Here is an 18839-nt window from a genome sequence, read left to right as displayed (position 1 = left end):
TCTCTTTTGTAGAGAACTCAGAAGTCACTTAGAGAAGGTCATGGCACCCAACTCCAGTACTCTTGCCTGGAAAATCCCATGGGCGGAGGAGCCTGCTAGGCTGCAGTCCATGGGGTCGCTGGGAGTTATACACGACTGAGCGACTTCCCTTTCACTTTTCACTTTCATGCATTGGAGAAGGAAATGGCAACCCACTCCAGTGTTCTTGCCTGGAGAATCCCAGGGACGGCGGAGCCTGGTGGGCTGCCATCTATGGGGTTGCACAGAGTCGGACACGACTGAAGCGACTTAGCAGCAGCAGCAGCAGAAGTCACTTACTGACCGACTTCTTTCCCCATACTGATGGGGATGCTAAGGCCCCAACAAAGGAGGGGTTTGCCAATCAAAGGACATAGATAGGAACCCTTGATACAGTCCCAGTCCGGGGATTCTTGTAATGGAAGAGGCTAAAAAAGTGGTGGGAATTTGAAACTCCAGTAAAAACTAGAAGGAAGCAAGAAGTAAGCTTTGGGCCATAGATGAAGCCTCTAAGGAAGGAATAGATCATTCACAAAGTGAACTTCTGCTTCAACCACTGTTTCTAACTGCTAACTAACCTCTACCTAACACCAGTTAAAACTCCAGGAAACCACTGTTTGACTATTAAGCTGATGAAGATACTTTTAATGGAAATAATGAAGCAGAGAGACCATCACATTCACACCGCTTGTGCAAGAATACACTGAGTCAACTTTTCTGGGAGGCAGTTTGCCAATGAGATTTAAAATACTTATCACCTGCGTTGTATTGGCTAAAAAATTCTATGTTTATGGGTTTACTCTAATGTTTTTATTTTTTTTTGAGTTGTACATGAAGAATTACATGCAAAGAAGTTTGTCATCACAACTATTAAGAAATTAGAAGCAAAGTTCACCAGTAGAATATTTGCAAAACATTAATTGGTTAAATAAAGAATATTAGATACATGAAATAAAACTGGAAATATTGCTGCTTTAAAAAGACTATTAAATAGGCTTTACAAACTATGAAGCAGAATATAGGTCTGCAAGAGTTCTGCAGCAACTATTTGTTTACTTTTTGAATAACAATTTTATTGAGATACAGCTCACATGTCAAAAAGTTTACCCTTTTAAAGTATATAATTCAGTGGTCTTTAGTATATTCACAGAGTATGCAACCATTACCACTATCTAATTTTAGAACATTTAATTCCCCTTAAAAGAAACTCAGTACCCATTAGTAATCAGTTTATCCTCCCAATCCTGAAAACCTCTAATTTGTTTTCTGTCTCTATAGATTTGCTTATTCTGAGTATTTCATATAAATGAAATCATATAATAAATAATCATATAATAAATCTCATATCTAAGTCATTTCACTTAGCACAATATTTTTAGGGGTCATCCATGTTGAATCATGTATCCATATTTCATTCCTTTTTGTTATTGGTTGTATGGATATATCACCTTTTATTTATCTATTTAATAATTGATGGACAGTTGGGTTTCCATCTTTTGGTAGTTATGAGCCGGGCTGCTATGAATATTCATGTATAAGTTTTGTACAGGCATGAGTTTTTCATTCTTTTGCCTATATGCCAAGTCACATGGTAACTAAATGTTGGACTTTTCCAGGAACTGCCAGACTTTTTGCCAAAGCGATTGTACCATTTTACATTTCCACCAACAAAGCATGAGAGTTCCAATATCTCCACATCCTTGTGAATACTTGTTTTTTGTTGTTTTTTTTTCATTTTAGCCACTCTACTGGGTGTAAAATGCTCTCATTATGATTTTGATTTGCATTTTCCCAATGACTGATGACATTGAGCATCTTTTCATGTGCTTGTTGTCCATTTTTATATATCATTTATGTTCATTTTAAATATAAGACATGACAGAAATTTATGAATATATCATGATCTTGTGATATTTCAAGAAAGCAGAGGAGAAAAATATTTTAGGAAACATACAAAAATATCAGTAGTGATTGTCTTTGGGTAATGAGATTATGACTGATATTTTAATTTAATGACTTTTATTTTGGATATGGACCATTTTTTAAGGTCCTTACTGAATTTGTTATAATACTGCTTCTGTTTCATGTTTTGGTTTTTGGCTGTGAGGCATGTGGGATCTTTGCTCCCCAACCAAGAATCCAACCTGCACCCCTGCATTGGAAGGCAAAGTGTTAACCACTGGACTGCCAGGGAAGTGCCCACTGGCTGATTTTTATTTTCTTTTAAAATCCCTTCTATATCTCCCAAATGCCCTGCAATGAGGATGAACTACTTTTCTGATTTGAAACTAAAGGGAAAAAAAGCATGTTGCATTACTTCAGGGGCAGCACTTGGGCAGAGGACTTGGGAGGAAGAAGCAGGCTGGGGACACAGGAGGGCAAGCAATGGAGAAGACATAAGAGAAAAACCTAGAACCGAGGAACCTCCACCCTAGAGAAAAGTAGAGAGAGAGATTCGAGCATTTTCCAGAAGGACAACCTAAAAGGCTAACAGGCACAAGCAGAGAAGAGATGCTCGCTCATTAGTTATCAGAGGAATGTGGATTTAAACAACAAGGAGACGTCACCGTACACCCATTTGACTTGCAAACATTGAAAAGCTGGGTAATGCCAAGTGTTGGTGGAGCTGCTGGTGGGAGTGGAGATCTCGCTGGCAGTTCTGGAGTGCAATCTGGAACCACTCTGTCGTGTTAAGAAAAGGCATATCGGCTGAATTGGCACAGCTTTCACTCCCCGGAATGTGTCCCGATGAAAGGCTCCCCGGCCTGGGGACAAGAGGGCACGGGAACAGTCACCTAGAGGCAGGGGGAGACGGGATGGTCACATATGGCTGGTGACACCAGGTGGTACCATAAGGCAGTCAAAACAAGCCACCAGATGGGCACACGGCAACACGGGTGGCTCTCTTGAAAGTACTGTGCTGAGAGGAAAAACATTAGAAGCAGGATGAGGCATATAATCAACAGCATTTATGTAAATTAAAAGTACAGATACACACAACACTACGTGTTTTGCAAGAACACAGAAACAAGTATCCGCATTCAACACATTGGAATGTTTGCCTGTAGAAGAGGGGAATGGAAGTAGAGACAAAAGAGAATATATATTTTTTAATGAATTAAACAAGAGGATCCCTGCACAGACCTGTGACAGGGATGTGACAAGAACTGAGATGTGATAAACGCATGCCAGCATCATGGTCCAAACAAAGCTTACAGATCCCTCCCCCGCAGAGGTGGATGGGGTCACTCTAACGTGTACCTATTCATTTACAAGTTTTTTGGCTCCTCTGGCCTTGGGCTATGGCCCAGATTCTAGGAGGAGGGACATGAGAAGAACAGCAGCGGACACAAAAGGACCTGGGAAAGAGAGTCAGGAATGAGACAGGAAAGAAGTGCTGGGAGGAAGCATGAGAGTTCCCATGGGACGCTGTGGAGGGTGGTAGACCCATGTAGCTGCCCAAGTTCAGGTGTGGGCTCCAGTCACAGGCTGTGACCAGACTAACACGCAGATGTCAGCACCTTCACCCTCGAGTGTGAAGGCGTCGTCCACTTGATATGAGTCACCCGGGCTGGCAGAAGTTCAGGATCGTGGCCGTGCCATCTCCGCGAGATCTCAGTCCTCACCTCCAAGAACAAGAGGGAGGGCGTTAGGAAGGTCCCATTGTCACTTCTTTATTCAGCCCCAGTGGGGTTGAGGGTGCCGGGGAGGCCATGCAGGAGAAACTGAGACAGGGGTTTCCTGCAGCAGGAGAAGCTACGGTTGGCCACAGCCACAGCTAAGTACTACCTCTAGAGGATACTACTTCCTCCTTCCTGCAAGTATTTCTGACCATTCCGTTTGGCTCCTTCTCTGTCTTTTAGTACTGCTTTTGTCTTGGACCACTTAAAGACAATTATGGGTGTTTTCTTGAGTTTCTGGCCAAAAAATAAGTACTCTGTCCTCTCCAAGTAGCCCAGGGCCCATGAGCCATTACAGGCAGGTATGGAAGTCCTGTGTTTGCTCCCAGATCCCAAATAAGTCTGCAGGAGACTCAGAGAGGCTACTGGGGGCAAAGAATGTTAGAAGAGAGGGAGCCAAGAAGAGACAGAAGTGTCAGGTAAGGGGTAGCAATGCTCCACAGCTGGAGCCTGGCAGGTCTGTGTACCCAGGTCTCCAGCAGAACAGCTGCTGCTGCTGCTGCTGCTGCTAAGTCACTTCAGTTGTGTCTGACTCTTAGCGACCCCATGGACTGCAGCCCACCAGGCTCCTCCATCCATGGGATTTTCCAGGCAAGAGTATTGGAGTGGGGTGCCAGTGCCTTCTCTAGCAGAACAGCTGATAAGCTGGTAAGTCACTTCAGTCGTGTCTGACTCTGTGCGACCCCAGAGACGGCAGCCCACCAGGCTCCCCCGTCCCTGGGATTCTCCAGGCAAGAACACTGGAGTGGGTTGCCATTTCCTTCTCCAATGCTGGGACAGAGTTAAATTCTCACACTACTGCCCGATAGCAAGTCTGTCCTAAGGGGAAAATACGAAGTGTCTTCTGGGTTGGATGTTATAATTTACTCCTCTCTGCCATCTCTCCATGATTCTACAAGTGCACTGGCACCATCTATTCTGTCTATAGGGACTTTACTGGTGGCTCAGACAGTAAAGAATCTGCCTGCATGGAGAGAGTAACATGGAAACTTACAATACCGTATGTAAAATAGGTAGCCAATGGGAATTTGCTGTATGACTCAGGGAACTCAAACAGGGGCTCTGTGACAACCTAGAAGGTGGGATGGGGAGGGAGATGGGAGGGACTTTCAGGAGGGAGGCCTGATGGGTGTACCTATGGCTGATTCTTGCTGATGTCTGACAGAAAAAAACAAAATTCTGTAAAGCAATTATCCTTCAATCAAAAAAATAATAATAAAGTGGCAAAAAACAGCCAAAAAAAAAAATCTACCTGCAATTCAGGATACTTGGGTTTGATCCCTATGTCAGGAAGATCCTCTGGAGAAGGGAATGGCAACACATTCCAGTATTCTTGCCTAGAAAATCCCATGGACAAAGGAATCCCAAGGGAAAGAGTCAGACATGACTGGGCAGGACAGGGACATTCTGTCTGTTCACGTGTGTGTTCACCTTTTTGGTTTGTTCTTTTTGTGTATCTCTTCCAGGTGCTCTCTCTCAGCACCCCTGCCTCTGCTCTCCATCATCTTCCCTGTCTTTCACCCGAATCTATTTTCCTAGACTTTGTGTGTCTACCTTAGACTTTATTGTTTCCTCTGTGTCTTCTCTCTGTCTCTCTAGGATCTGACTTACTCCTTCCCGTAACTCTCTCTAATGTTCAATTTTAGGAATACAGAATGGAAGGACCCCTTTTAGCCCCCGGCCCAGCCCCTACATCCCTCTTCTAATCCCTGAGAGGCCTTTTCTACCTCATGATGAATGGATAGTAAGCTTGGCCAAGACCAGAGGAAGGATGGATAAAAGATGTTCACAGGAAGTATTGAGGTTAAGCTTGATTCAGAAACTCAGGACAGATTTCCACAAAGGATTGCAGGACTCAAGTTATGGCCTGAGGTGGGATTTACAGGGGCTGGACAGGAGAGAGGCAGGCTTAGGAGTGGTGGGAGGAAAGGCTTAAAGAATAAGGATAGTCTGAGTCACATACCTCTTGGTTGAGGAAGCAGTACAGGATAGCAACAATGAAGCCCTGTGAGGTCAAAGAGAAAGGACCCCATCACCCTGGCCTGGCCTTGGATGTCTGTAGTCTTCCTACTACCTTTTCCCCCACCCCCAACAGGCTGTGACCTGGGCCAGGTCTTTGGAAAAATGCAAAGTAGACATATTCATCACATTACTATGTGCCAGGCATATTGTCATATGTAATTGCCGTAGCAAGCATTCCAAAGTTTTATCACTGGCCTGATGGCCCGTTTCTCTGATTTTATTTATTTCTGCATCCCCCAGTATTGAGCACAGAGCCTGGCACATAATAGGTGCTCAGTAAATGCTGAATTTGTGAGATGGTTAGATGGCATCACCAACTTAATGGTCATGAGTTTGAGCAAGCTCCAGGAGTTGGTGATGGACAGGGAGGCCTGGCATGCTGCAGTCCATGGGGTCGCAAAGAGTCGGACATGACTGAGCAACTAAACAACAACAAAATGTTGAATAGAGTGGACGGATGGATATATGGATGGATGGGTAGATAGATACAGGGATAGTTGAATGAATAAAGATATAGATGGATATAAAATAACAAACAGATGGACAGTTGAATAGATGAATGAGTATCTGGAAGGAAGAATAACTGGTCTAGTCACCCTCACCTGCCATGAAATCAACCACCCCTGTGGACAGCAGCACCCCCCGCTCCTATGCAAAGACTCAGAGGGAAGGAGAGAGTACTGTGGGGACCCTCACCTGGAAAGAGCCCAGTCCCAGTTCTAGGGGGAGGCGGATGTCCAGGCCAGCACTGTCAGGCAGGAAATTGAAAATGACATAGTGGATTCCAAACAGAGGAATGAGGAGAAGCGTTGACTTAGAGAGACGCCTGCAGAAGAAGACAAGGCCTGGATTCTGCTGTTCCCTCTCTCAAATGCTCTGGTCTCAACTTATCCCAGTCAAGTGTATGTATCTTTCAAAGTCTAATTCAAGGACACCTCTTCCAGAAAGTCCTCCCAGATTGTACTCTAACCCCATGATTCATTTAGAAAGGATCTCTTTCCGCAGGCTCCCATAGAAATTGATCTCCACACTCATCACCCACAATGTGGGTTGCTAACTGGCTGTTTGGGACCCCCATCCTTCCTATATTGTGTTTCACTGGAGGGCAGGGACCAGAACTATTCTCTCTCTGGGAACCTGGGGAGAAGCACAGGACCAAGATGATGGACGCCTAATCATGAATAAAAAAGAACCATCTGACGCCTGCACCAGTTATGTCCCCAGAATTTCCTGAAACACATATACACACCCCCACATGCACACTCACAAACACACACACGTTACCAGTACTGATGCTGGGTATGGAGGCTGCCCTGAGTTGGCTCCAGTTTCCTCAGCAGGATACGGATAATATTGAGAAAAAGCCCAAAGTTCACCTGGAAATGGAGGTGCAGGCAAGTGGCAGGAGTGACCCAAATGGCCTGGGGTAGGACCTCTTTGGGGACTAGAAACCTCAGGTTTTTGAGGGCCAGGATGAGCAGGTCATTGCTCGAGACCTTGCCACCTGGAGACTGGGAGGTCCAACATGGTGCTCAGGGGATCCTGGGCTCAGGGTCCCCCTCCTCCAGTCCCAGGCCAAAAGTGGGAGGTCATACCTTTCATCCTGCTTCCAGCACCTCTCAGGCTCTTCTAAAAAGCGTGTGGCCTTCACTTTGCACAATTACAAAATCAACAAAGATGTGTGCATTCACCTAGGCCATGCAAACCAGTCCTGGCTGCCTTGCCTTGAGTGTGGGCAAGGTAGGGGTTTCAGGTGCTGCTCCTTCTATGCCCCGAGCCAGGCCTCACTGCAGTGGTAGGTGATCTGCAACCAGGCCACCAGACTCATCAAAATTCTGAGTTAGAAGAAGCCAGAGCTCTGATTTTTCCAATGGGCTATACATGGGCTTCCCTTGTGGCTCAGCTGGTAAAGAATCCACCTGCAATGCGGGAGACCTGGATTTGATCCCTGGGTTGGGAAGATCCCCTGGAGAAGGGAAAGGCTACCTACTCCAGTATTCTGGCCTGGAGAATTCAATAGACTGTATAGTCCATGGGGTCACAAAGAGTCGGACACGACTGAGTGACTTTCACCATTGAGGTCCAGAGAGGGCCTCACAGAGCACCTGTGGGGGAGTCAGGCTCGAACCCAGGGTATCCTGACTCCCAGCCTGGAGTCATGTTTCCTGCTGTGTATGGCTGCTCGGTGGGCCCAGGGAGATCGGCTGAATAATGCAGAGGACACTGGCCTCAGGCACTGACCCCAACAGAGAGGACGATGGGTCCTTTGATGATCCACCAGTAGGGGGAGCTGTCGTCCAGGTCCCAGCACCTGAAGAGAGGGCAGGCCTGGACTGATGGCGGGGTGGAGGGGGAACAGAGCGCAGTTGCCGAGAAGCCCTTTTCTGGGGTACCCCTGCTCCTCTCTCCTTTCTTCCCTCTACCTACAGCTCTAGGCTCCTCCCTCTAGAATTCGATCCTTATAGCCTCACCTTACCCCAAACAAGCCTTATCTTCTCGAGACATTTAGGCCCTTTCCAAAGGGACACCCTAATTCAAGAGGGGCTCACCCTTTCCCTTCACCAAGGTGGATGAGTTTCTCAAAAATCAGTCATGTTTGCTATTTTCTGTGGCCCCAACACTTCCCCTATTCTGGAAGGTCCCTTCTTACAGCCCCTATCCCCTGAGATCCCGAAACCCGAGACCCTGTGCCCCCTTCCTGCCCAGGCTCAAGCCTCTTCTGTGTTATACATGGACTGTGCCTCCTACCCCTTCCCACCCCCACCCAACCCTGGGAGTTCCTGAAGTCAGGACCAGGGACCTCCCCTTTCTCATCCCAGCTTGGAGGACAGCCTCATCAGGACCCAGTACAGGTGTGATGAAGGGATAGCCCAAACTCACGCAACGTCTTCGAAGGCCAACTTGCAACCCACCCACATGCCGGTAAAGAGCAGAGGAAGCCCTGTGGGGGTACAGAAAAGCCATGAGTAAGGGTCTGCATCCTGTGCCCACCTCCCACCACCACTACCAGCATCACACAGGGCACTGTGAAGGCAGGACCCTGTGAGAGCCCAGGGGCAGGGGACCTGGTCCTGATCTCAACACTCGCTGTACGACTACAGCCATCCTTCCCCTTTCTGGGCCTTGGGGTCATCATGAGTGAGCTGAAAGGATCTTTGTGTGAGCTCCCTGGTCATCCCCAATCCTCCACCCACTCCACCCGCCCCCCACCATGGTGCCCAAACCAGCCCTCCGTGCTCACCCCAGGCAGCGAGAACCAGCCACCAGAAGACCCTCCTTGTGCTGGGCAATGTGGAGACTAAGAGGCAGGTCAGGTACACAGCTTCTGCCAGCAGCCAGCTGAAGTTGGTCATGGTAGCGAAATGGGAAGTGGCCACAGAAACCTTACACAGGACCTGTGGGCCAGGGGCCTGGGCGCCTCAGAGCCAGGACACCCACTGGAGCCCCATCAAAGCTCCCCTACCCCCAGGTCTCTTCCACTTTGGGCTACCACCGAGGGGATGTGGTAGTATATATAATATGGTTGTGAAGAACACAGATTTGGGATCCAGAGAGCCTGGCTTCAAGTTTTTCATCTGGGTAACCCACCCACACTTTAACTTTTCACATATAAAATGAAAAACTTCCAACCCCTAACTCATGGTCTCATCATAAGGATTAAATGGAAACCCTGTATACAAATTGCTACTATTTTTACTGACACTATCTCGCCGTCCCTCCTGAGCTCAAGTCTCTCCCTAGAGCTGAGGCTATGGAACACCATTACTCTTGCAGAGCTCCATCCTGCGAAGACACATGCATGCACCCATGCATTCACTCAGTCACTGAGTGACTCTGCTCATCGGTTGGGTGGCTTGACTCTGAGCTCAGAGGCGAGTGCTCTGAGTGCGTGGCCCCATTCCCAGCACTCAGCAGCTGGGTGTACTCCCAAATATCCCTCATCTACAAACGGAACTAAAATGAAAATATACATAGGAAAGAAAATGAGACAATACATGTAAAGCATTTAGCATAATGCCTGGTACCTAAGCACTAAGTATGTATACTATTATTGTTTCTTTCATTAAGGAATGAAGGTCATCTGTTGGCTTGTTCATTCATGTATCTATTCATTTCCGGTACAGTGTCAGAAAACCTAGTAAGAGCTGCCCACACTCAGCCCAACTTCTTTTATTTTTGGCCTCCTCTCATTCGTCCACCTCCCCACCCCCATGATGACTTCCCTGTTTTCTGGAGCGGCCCCAGCTTCTCCTGTCTGTGAGAGCTGCTTCACCCTGGTCCTCCCTGCTCTCTCCCTATCATTGCTGCCCGTTCCCCCTTCCCCAGAGCTCCAAAGCCACCTCCTCCCTGAAGCCCTCTCCTGTTCTCTCCCAGCTTTCAGCCCCCTCTACCTGATGGTCCTGTAATCTGGTACAATCTGTCCCCTTAGGCATCCTGGGTGCTTCTTGAAGAAGAGACCTGGCTTTGTCCAGTGCCTGTTACACCCACACCCAGCAGAGACAGAGCCCAGAGGAAGTGTGAGATGGAAGCATGAGTGGAATGAAGTGTGCTCTGGGCTGGGCTACGGGATGGGAATGAAACCAGAATACAGAACATGGAGCAGAGAGTGGAGTCAGGGAATGATGGGGCTGGGCACAGGAGGATTTAGGACTTGACCCCAAGGAGGGGCGGGAAGGGGGAGGGGGGCTTTCCAGCTCTGTCCTTGGCAAAGCCAGAGCCCTGGGGTCAGCCCACTGGACTGGACAGGCTGACATCTCTAATCCAACCTCCTCGCCCACACCAGCACCCCCACCCATGACTGTTACAGTGGAGAAGCTGCAGTGGTCCGTGTTCTCCCGGTGAAAGAGGGTGGCGTCCTTCAGGAACACAGCTGCCGCCTTGAGGATAAAGGTGATGAACAGCTGGGTGTGGATGTAGTTCCTGGGGCAGTGAAGCCTCCTGGAGGGAGTGGGAGGGGTGAGGAAAACAGGAGGCAAGGAGGGAGAGCGGGCTTGGGGAGACTGAGCAAGGAGGGAGGTGAATCACATGGGCTTGGATTGGCTGTTATCAGATTGGATCCATTGCACTGAATGTAAGGCTTCAGCTTTAACTTGTAAGACAACCGGGCTCAGTGCAGGTGAGGGGAGGGAAAACATCAGTTCCCTGCCTTCAGGGAGCTCATTACATGGAGGACAGAGGCAGAAATGACAGGGGACCCCCACCCTCTGCCCCTGGATAATCAAAGAGACAAGGCTCATTCCCAGGAAACAACAGCTCAGGCCAGGCTGGAGAAGGCTTTAGGAGGGCAGCAACCAAAGGCTTGAAATAGTCAAGAAGGGCTTCACAGAGGAGATGAAATGACCACAGTAGCCCTGGGAACGTCTTTGACAACCAGGCGGAAGATCAGGTTTGGTGCTGTGGATGACGGGGAGGCAGGGAAGGTTCTGGAGCAGGGAATGGGGATGGCAAACCTGAGAGCAACCAGGATGATGATGGCCACTAGGAGGGCCGCGGCTGAGACGCTGTGGCCCATGGTGTAGATGATCCTTACCACGGAGAAGTAGGATTTCTGGGGAGGGTGGAGGCAGAAGGAATCTCAGCAACGGGGCCTCTGAGGAAAGGGAGGCTTGACCATCAAGCAGGTGATGCTTTGAATTCTACCCCCAAACTGTCGGTGTGGTGTGAGGCTGGGGTGTCTGTGGGGACCAAGGCAAGCTCCCTTTGGAGTTTTCCCTTTGGAGTTTGTTTACAGCCTGTAAGCTAGGGAGGGAACAGGATGGGGGAGGGAAGCGGGGGTGGGGGGGAAGGATGAGGATCAAGATGCTTAACTCTAGCTGCTGCTGGGAGATGGGGGAAAGAAGCTGCCACAGAAACTGTGCGTCCCTGGGGAGTGACAAAGCTCAGGAGGAAATCAGGCTTGTTTATTGACATTCAGCTTGCTCATTAGCTTGGGAACACGACATCCGCAAATAAAGGGGAGAGCAGGAACAGCTTCAAGGCTAAGCTCTTTCCACAAACAAGTATTTGAATCAATCAACTCAGCCTGGATCCCGGAGATGGAGACAGAAGGTGTAGCCTTTCGGGGAGGGGATTGATCAGGGACCCAGCTCCCCTGAGGGATGCAGGCAATCACCCCTGACTGCCCCTCCCTGACTCAGTCTTTTTATCTGAAAGAATGTCAGACTCATGCTCTGCCTTCAGGGCTGGAGGGAGAGAGCTATGGGGTTATGGGAATGGAAGCAATCTGCCAAGGCACTGCTCAGTTTGGAAGCATGGAGTGTGCTGCTGGGGTAGGAGTCACTTCCATCATTGGGTTTCCCTCGCTGTCCCACAGCCATGCACACCACTCCACAGACTGAGGATCAGAGAGGGCAGGGAGCTTTTGCAGTGGTCCTTGCCCAGAACAACTCAGAGCCTTTGTTTCCCGCAACCACCCCCAGCTCCCAGTCCTGGAGCTGGGGCACAGAGAGGGTGTCGAGGAGACACTGGCCAGGTAACACTGCCCACCCTGCCTTCTGCCTCCCTCTTCCTCCTAGCAGCGTAGCCCACCTGTCACTCTGGAGCAAGTTGCTCTCTACTAATTCTCACTCCCTCTCTTCCAGCCATCTTCCAGAAGTGTGCTGTCATTCACATTCCGACCCGCCAACTTCAGTGGAGGTGGCAGCCCCTACCATCGTGCAGTCTACCGGCCACACAAACATCCTTGACGAGCCTCTCACCTCCTCAGTCAGCAGCTCCAGGGGCACAGGGCAGGCCTCGGGATAAGGCGGGAAGGGCTCCGACCAGCCTGCAATGGTGCAGTCCCTCTTCACAGCCCCTAGGAGGCAAGCGGAGCCGGGGAAGCTGAGATGTGATCAGGACGACTTCCCCCTCTCCCCAGGAAGGTGGGGGAGCCGGGAGTGACCCTGGTCGAGTCTGCACAGACAGCTCATCTCTGCAGCAGAGAGAGGGGAGCCTTTTCTCCTGAGGCCTGGTGTCCTGCCTGCTTGGGACACTTTCTGGGACCTTCCTTTCTGGCCTCAGACTCACCTTCTGTTAATTGAGAGAACAGTTTCCTTGGAGCAGAGTAGAGAACTGGGTCCCCAGCATCCTAAAGAAAGGAGGCCCTCTCTGCCACCGGAGGAACCATCCACCGCAGACACCCAGGCCAGGGAGGTGAGGCAGAGCATGGCTGCCCTTCCACTCTCCCCGACAAAGCAACCGTTAGCACCTTATGGGGAGATTGATTCTGCCTCTCCACCCCCATGGCCAGTCCTCCTGCTCACACCTCCCGCTCACACCCAGAGAACAAGTGCTCAGTGCCTGACCCCAGGCACAGCATTCCCAGGCCCAACCGCACCCTCTGTGCAGCTAGGGCTCTTGTTCTCCCCAGGTCACAGGAGGTCAGGAAGCTGAGGCTCAGGGAGGGTAACTGACTCATCCAAGTTCATAACTAAAGACAAGAAGGAGTAAGGCAGTGCTCAACCCAGGTCTGCCTGACTCCAAAGCCAGGACATGGCCACCGCATTCTACCACCGCCCGAGGAAACCACCTCACCTCGGCTCCTCCCCCCATCTCCACCGCCAGCACCCCTCACCTGGCTCCGAGCTGAAGTGAGAGAAGAAAGCCGGGCAGGGGAGGCTCACCCACTCGCCGGAGCCCGCCGTCGGCCAGCACAGCAGCCCATCCCAGATCCTAGGGCAGCCTAGACAGCGAAGTGGGAGCAGGAAGGACTCAGCCCAGGGGACAGGCTTGTCCACCATCCTGAGCGGTGCAACTGAAGGAGATGGAGAAACCCACGACGAGCCACCTCCTCCCTCCCCAGCCCCGTACCCAAGGTGGAGTTAGGCATCCCTTCCGCAGCTTGTAGACATGCTTGCTCATCCTCTCGCAGCTGAGTGATGACATCACATTCTGGGTGCACGTGGCCCAGGACCTGTGCAGCAGAGTATGAATGACATGAGCCAAGCCAGTGTGTGCTTCTTCTAGGTTGGCTGGTCAAGTGATCTGAGGACAGAGGTAAAGCCTGATTCGTTTCCACAGCTGGGCTCTTAGTTAGGTACAGGGACCAGGTTCATCAAAGAAACGCAATGTCTATTTGGATGAAAGGCAGGCAAGCAGGGAGGGAGGGAGAATAAATGGAGATTTGGACAAAGGCTTCCCCTTTTCAATTCATGGAAGTCAGTTCTGAGACACATTAAGTAAAAGTCTTCAGAAGATGGCATGGGGATGGTCAACTCAACAATGCAGCCGTGTAGTGGCTTTTTTTTCTTGCCATGAGTGAGGTGAAGGAGCAAATGAATGTCTTCATGGATGAATGAATGAATGGGTAACTGTGTGGCCCGCTGGTAGAATGAGTGAATATACATACAGAATATAGATAGATGGACTTCTCAGGTGGCGCTAGTGATAAAGAACCCTCCTGCCAATGCAGGAGATGTTAGAGATATGGGTTAGATCACTGGATCAGGAAGATCCCCTGGAGAAGGGCATGGCAATCCACTTTGATATCCTTGCCTGGAGAATCCCATTGACAGAGGAGCCTGGTGGGCTACAGCCCAAGGGGTTGCAAAGAGTCTGACTGAAGCGACTTAGCACACATAGATAGATGGATGACTGGACACATGGATGCATGGTGGATGGGTGGATGGATAGGGGGATAGGATGCACATAGAGATGGATGGGTAATGGACGATAGATGGAGGGATACCTGCCTTGACGTGCAGCCCAACAATCAGATCATTCACAGGGAATGATCTCTGTGATCAGCTAGGAAACAAGCTGCTTTTCTGGAAACCCTCTAGCAGTAGTTCTGAAAGTGTGCCTCTAACTCAGCCAGAGATCAACTGCAATGAGCCAAGAATACGCAGAGATCTATGGCTGGATCTAGGACTTCACATTTTAACAAGTTCTCCAGGGAGCTGGAGTCAAAGGCAGGAATTCTTAACACCTCTCCCTCCCACTCCCCCAGACTGGAGAAAAGCTGACCATCCAACAGGGCACAGCCCCAAACAGACACATGAGAAGGAACTCAGCTTTACAAGACACGCTCCTTACACTGTGAACATGGATCCACATCCCAAGTTTGAATCCAACATATACATCAAATTCAATCAGTGTAGATTTCTGTCCCCAAGGATTTACCAGGGAAGAGTGTGGAGAAGGCAATGGCACCCCACCCCAGTATTCTTGCCTAGAAAATCCCATGGATGGAGGAGCCTGGTGGGCTGCAGTCCATGGGGTCGTGAAGAGTCGGACACAACTGAGTGACTTCACTTTCATGTTTCACTTTCATGCATTGGAGAAGGAAATGGCAACCCACTCCAGTGTTCTTGCCTGGAGAATCCCAGGGACGGTGGAGCCTGGTGGGCTGCCGTCTGTGGGGTCGCACGGAGTTGGACACGACTGAAGCGACTTAGCAGCAGCAGTGTGGTGAGGAAGAGAGTTAACACCTGGTCCTGATATATCTAATACAAACTGAGCAGGGGCCAGACAAGCACTACTGGAGGGTGGCCCTTCTCGCAAGGACTGAGGAGGTGGCATTTGAGCTGAACGTTTGAAGAGAAAGGAGCATATTTTTAGAACATGCCCAGACAAGAGAGTGGGCAGATGTACCTGAGTTGTGTGAGGGGAGAGCCCTGCCCATGGCCATCCTCACATCCACATGTGCACACACAAGCCCCCAGTGTCTGGCACAGAGTCCATGTCAGCAGGTGGTTCATTAACTCCCAGTGTCCTTTGACAGAAACCCAGGCACGGCAAAAGCATAGTGGGTATGAGACAGTGGCTGGGGTCAGAGACGTCAAACACTAGAATGGGGGTGGTCGACAGTAGGTGACCACATGGAAGGGACCCAAAGGCCAGAGGGCTAGGAGAGGACCTGGAGACGCTGACCAGTAAGGAGGGTCACCCCCATCAGACCCGCCCCTGCAGGGGAGGACACCCCTGTCCTGACCGGCTGACCCCAGTCCCCCAAAGCCAGCTTGGGCTCAGCTCTGCCACCTCCTGCCTGGGCCCTGGGACCTCACCATGCAGATTCCACCTGCAGCCCTGGCTCTGGATCTCCAATCTGGGAGCACTTCTTGGCTTCTTCCCAGGACTCAGTGAGCCTAGTGCCACTTCAGAGGAGAACCCCAGTCTTACCTCCCCCATACATCCACAACAGCAGTGGGGTAGATGGACAGGGCGGGGCCTGATATGGGACCATGGGCTCCATCTGCCCTCCTCCCCTCCACATCTACAATCCCATCCTTTCCTGAGACGCCTTCTCAGGGCCTGACTATTGGACCACCGAGGCCAAAGGAACTAGGACCCCTGGTGGGAAGCCTCCCACCAAAAGGAGAAACAGACAGCCACCACACTTCCCAAGGGAAGAAAAATTCAGGGAAGCTCAACTCATGACTCAGGTGTGTGGTCACGGGTGGAAACTGCCAGGGGTGAGAAGACGTGGATCATTCCAAGACTTATCCCAATATTCTGGTTGGATCCCCAACTACTCACCTTGGGATCAGGGATCATCTAGCCTGTGTCCAGGACCCCACTCCTCCTGAGGGGAGACTGTTGTCCTGTATGCCCTGGCCTGGCTGACCATGGCTATAGCTGACCTGGGTTCTGTGCAGGACAGAGCCCACACCAGGAGACTGGGGTTTAGTGCTAACCCTGACCCTGGCACCAGTGACTGAGTGACCCCCACAGGATCTCAGTCCCCCTTCTAGAATAATGCATTTCCTGTGGGGTGCACACAGATGAGAAGGAGGAGGCCCCACTCTGTGCAGTGCAGGGTGGGCAGTAGAAGTCACCCATGATGCACTGCAGGCCCAGCCTCCAACAAGTCAGATCCTTCTCCAGGCACAATAGCTCAGCGGGGCAGATGTTATTTTCTTCTTTTACAAAAGAGACAAGTGAGGCTCAGGAAGGGACTTACCTAGGTCACATGGCAAATCCACAGCACCGGTATCAAAGCCCAAAAGCCGTGTGCAAAGAGCAGGTGCAGCCCCGGCCACACATACACACTCACACACACACACACACTCACACACATGCACACACTGTCAAACACACACACACTCACACACAAGCCAGTGGAGGAAGAGGGCAACCTCAGTCCCGTGAGCTCGCAGGAGACCCTGGGAGCTGCAGCTTCCAATCTGGGACTGTGTCTCCCATCCTGGTCCCCAAGTCACTGTCACTTGTACTAACTGTGGGAAAGTACACCCCTCCTGGCAGCCCGCTCCCCAGCCTTCTGGGCCTTGGGGCTGTACCTGATTGTGGAAAGCTGCTCAGGGCCCAGGGTGTGCCCTTCGAAGGAGAGGGTCCCAGAAGCTGGAGGGGGGAGCAACTTCTCACTTACTACCCAGACACACTCAATCCCTGGCCACACCCTCTTCAAAGGAAGCAACTCAATCAAGTGGCTCCGGGGATCGTGGGGACTGGGAGGGCTCTGCAAGCTTGTCGGAGGAGGAGGTGTGGAGAAGACTCAGGGTGTGAAAGGGAGGCAGAGGTACTGTTTTAGGTACTGTTTAGAGTATTGTGGCCCCGAGGATGCAGACAGGCCCTCAGGGATGCAATGGGCATGCGAACTCAGTTCAACTCCAGGAAGGACATTTTGCTGTCAGAACTCCCCAGGGATGAGCAGGCTGCCTGGGAAGGGAGGGGGAGGAGAGGTGGGGACCGCAGGTGTCAGGAGTTCTCCAAGCCAGGCCACCAGACTGCTTGGTCAAGAGACTCCTGCACCAGGGAAGGGTATGGACCCCAGTATGGCCCAGTGGCTCCCAGATCTCAAGCTCAGTGGGAGGGGCAGGAGGGTCTGAGCTGGCTACTCACGATCGGCAAGGGGCCCAGCAAGCAGAGGACGCAGGCACCCCACACCCTGCTGTCCATGGTGGGAGCTCGGCGACAGCTGCCTGGGTCAGCCTCGGTGACCCTGCGTTCCTTCCACTGTCCCCTGTTGTCACCGCTGCCAGCACACCCTCTGCTTCTCCTTCCCAGGTGGCTGTTTGCATAGACAGGAGCCAGTGAAGGGGACAGAACCCACTGAATATTCACCAGGATTTCAGAACACCGTGCCCAGCTCCGCCACAGCCTCAGGGTAGAACTCTGCATTCCTGGCGGGAAGGGCTTGACTTCGTCTGTAAGTCTGCCCATGTCTGTCCTAACATTACCAAGGTCACAGACAAATGGCAGCTGCAGGACACCTCTTGCCCCAGTAGGTCACTATTCTTTATATAATTTTCTTCTCTGAGCCCAGCCCTCTGAGGCCCCCCAAATGAAGGAGACTCAGCAAAGAAGAAGGCCTGAGTCCACACTCAGGAAGCCCAGTTTGGTTGTGATCTCAGCCTCATCCACCGGGCTGAAGGATGAGTTCGGAGCCCTGGGGACCCAGCAGAAGTGGATAGGGTGTCAGTAGAGTCTGGACAATAGGAATCTTAGAAAAGGAAGCACAATCATAAATTCCCATGCATCCCCATCGGCTGGTCGTGAAGATAATAGTTTCAGCAAAACCTTGTCTTTGTTCCCAGCAAGGATACCAGTCTGGATGGCGAGGTGAAGTCTGAAGGGATCCAGGCTCTGGACTTTACATGGGGGCTTGTCAAAGTCTCTTCGGAAGTCCATATGGAAACAGGGAAAAACAGGAAGCGTGCAAGAAGATTCACATAGCTAAGCCATCCTGAGTGGGGCAAAACCAGTGTTATCAGGGGCAGAAACAAGAGAACCTACACAGCAGCTCAGATTAATTTGAATATTCATTACCCTGTCAGTTTTATTATAGTTTCAGACTTTAAAATGAAGGATCTCAGTCGGCCAGGCTAGAAACAGTGTTCTAAATTGCCCTAAACCCTGCACAGCACTGGGGCGTCTAGAAATCGCATTAGATCTTCAAGGGTCCCGAAGGTGCCAGTACCTGGCAGGTCCCATCATCTGTTTGCAGGTCTGCAATCCCAGAGCTTGTCAGGCCGGACTCTGTGACACACACGTTTCCAGCCTGACGCCAATCATGAATGATGAAGCTTCTCGTCCCTGCCACATCTGGACTGAGGAGTCATTTTACATCAGCAGGGCTGTGTTTTTCCACTTGTGTTCATCACCAACAAAGAAAAATATTTTGAAAGGAAGGCACGAGGCACCCCCAGCCCCAGACACTCCTGCCCTTGTGCGAGCGTC

General features: G+C 50.7%; 1 protein-coding gene across 15 annotated transcripts in view; it reads right to left on the bottom strand.

Moving 5' to 3' along the window:
- Nucleotides 1–805: 805 nt before the first annotated feature.
- GHRHR (growth hormone releasing hormone receptor) overlaps nucleotides 806–18839 on the bottom strand; it is a 29428-nt gene continuing 11394 nt past the window's right edge. The window contains exons 1-14 of one of the 15 annotated variants that reach the window (XM_086398455.1): nucleotides 17502–17665; nucleotides 13512–13614; nucleotides 13276–13383; nucleotides 12419–12516; nucleotides 11171–11268; nucleotides 10520–10658; nucleotides 8962–9115; nucleotides 8601–8661; nucleotides 7962–8031; nucleotides 7005–7096; nucleotides 6417–6546; nucleotides 5662–5703; nucleotides 3540–3644; nucleotides 806–2813 (exon numbers count right to left, since the gene is read on the bottom strand). In XM_086398455.1, the coding sequence (XP_086254581.1) occupies nucleotides 2745–2813; nucleotides 3540–3644; nucleotides 5662–5703; nucleotides 6417–6546; nucleotides 7005–7096; nucleotides 7962–8031; nucleotides 8601–8661; nucleotides 8962–9115; nucleotides 10520–10658; nucleotides 11171–11268; nucleotides 12419–12516; nucleotides 13276–13383; nucleotides 13512–13614; nucleotides 17502–17558 (1326 nt within the window). In that variant the 5' untranslated portion in view covers nucleotides 17559–17665 and the 3' untranslated portion in view covers nucleotides 806–2744. Of the gene's footprint in view, nucleotides 2814–3113; nucleotides 3645–4950; nucleotides 5036–5661; nucleotides 5704–6416; nucleotides 6547–7004; nucleotides 7097–7691; nucleotides 8054–8600; nucleotides 8662–8961; nucleotides 9116–10519; nucleotides 10659–11170; nucleotides 11269–12418; nucleotides 12517–13275; nucleotides 13384–13511; nucleotides 13615–17501; nucleotides 17666–18839 lie in introns of those variants that run through there. The other 14 variants (XM_086398456.1, XM_086398464.1, XM_086398458.1 and 11 more) reach the window with 14 other exon arrangements.

Source organism: Bos grunniens, chromosome 4 (assembly GCF_055505025.1).
Source record: "Bos grunniens cultivar Pamir isolate PY7600 chromosome 4, Bosgru_T2T1.0, whole genome shotgun sequence".
NCBI lineage: Eukaryota > Metazoa > Chordata > Mammalia > Artiodactyla > Bovidae > Bos > Bos grunniens.
The sequence above is the reverse complement of the archived record's forward strand: the minus strand, read 5'-3'. Positions and strand labels throughout refer to the sequence as shown.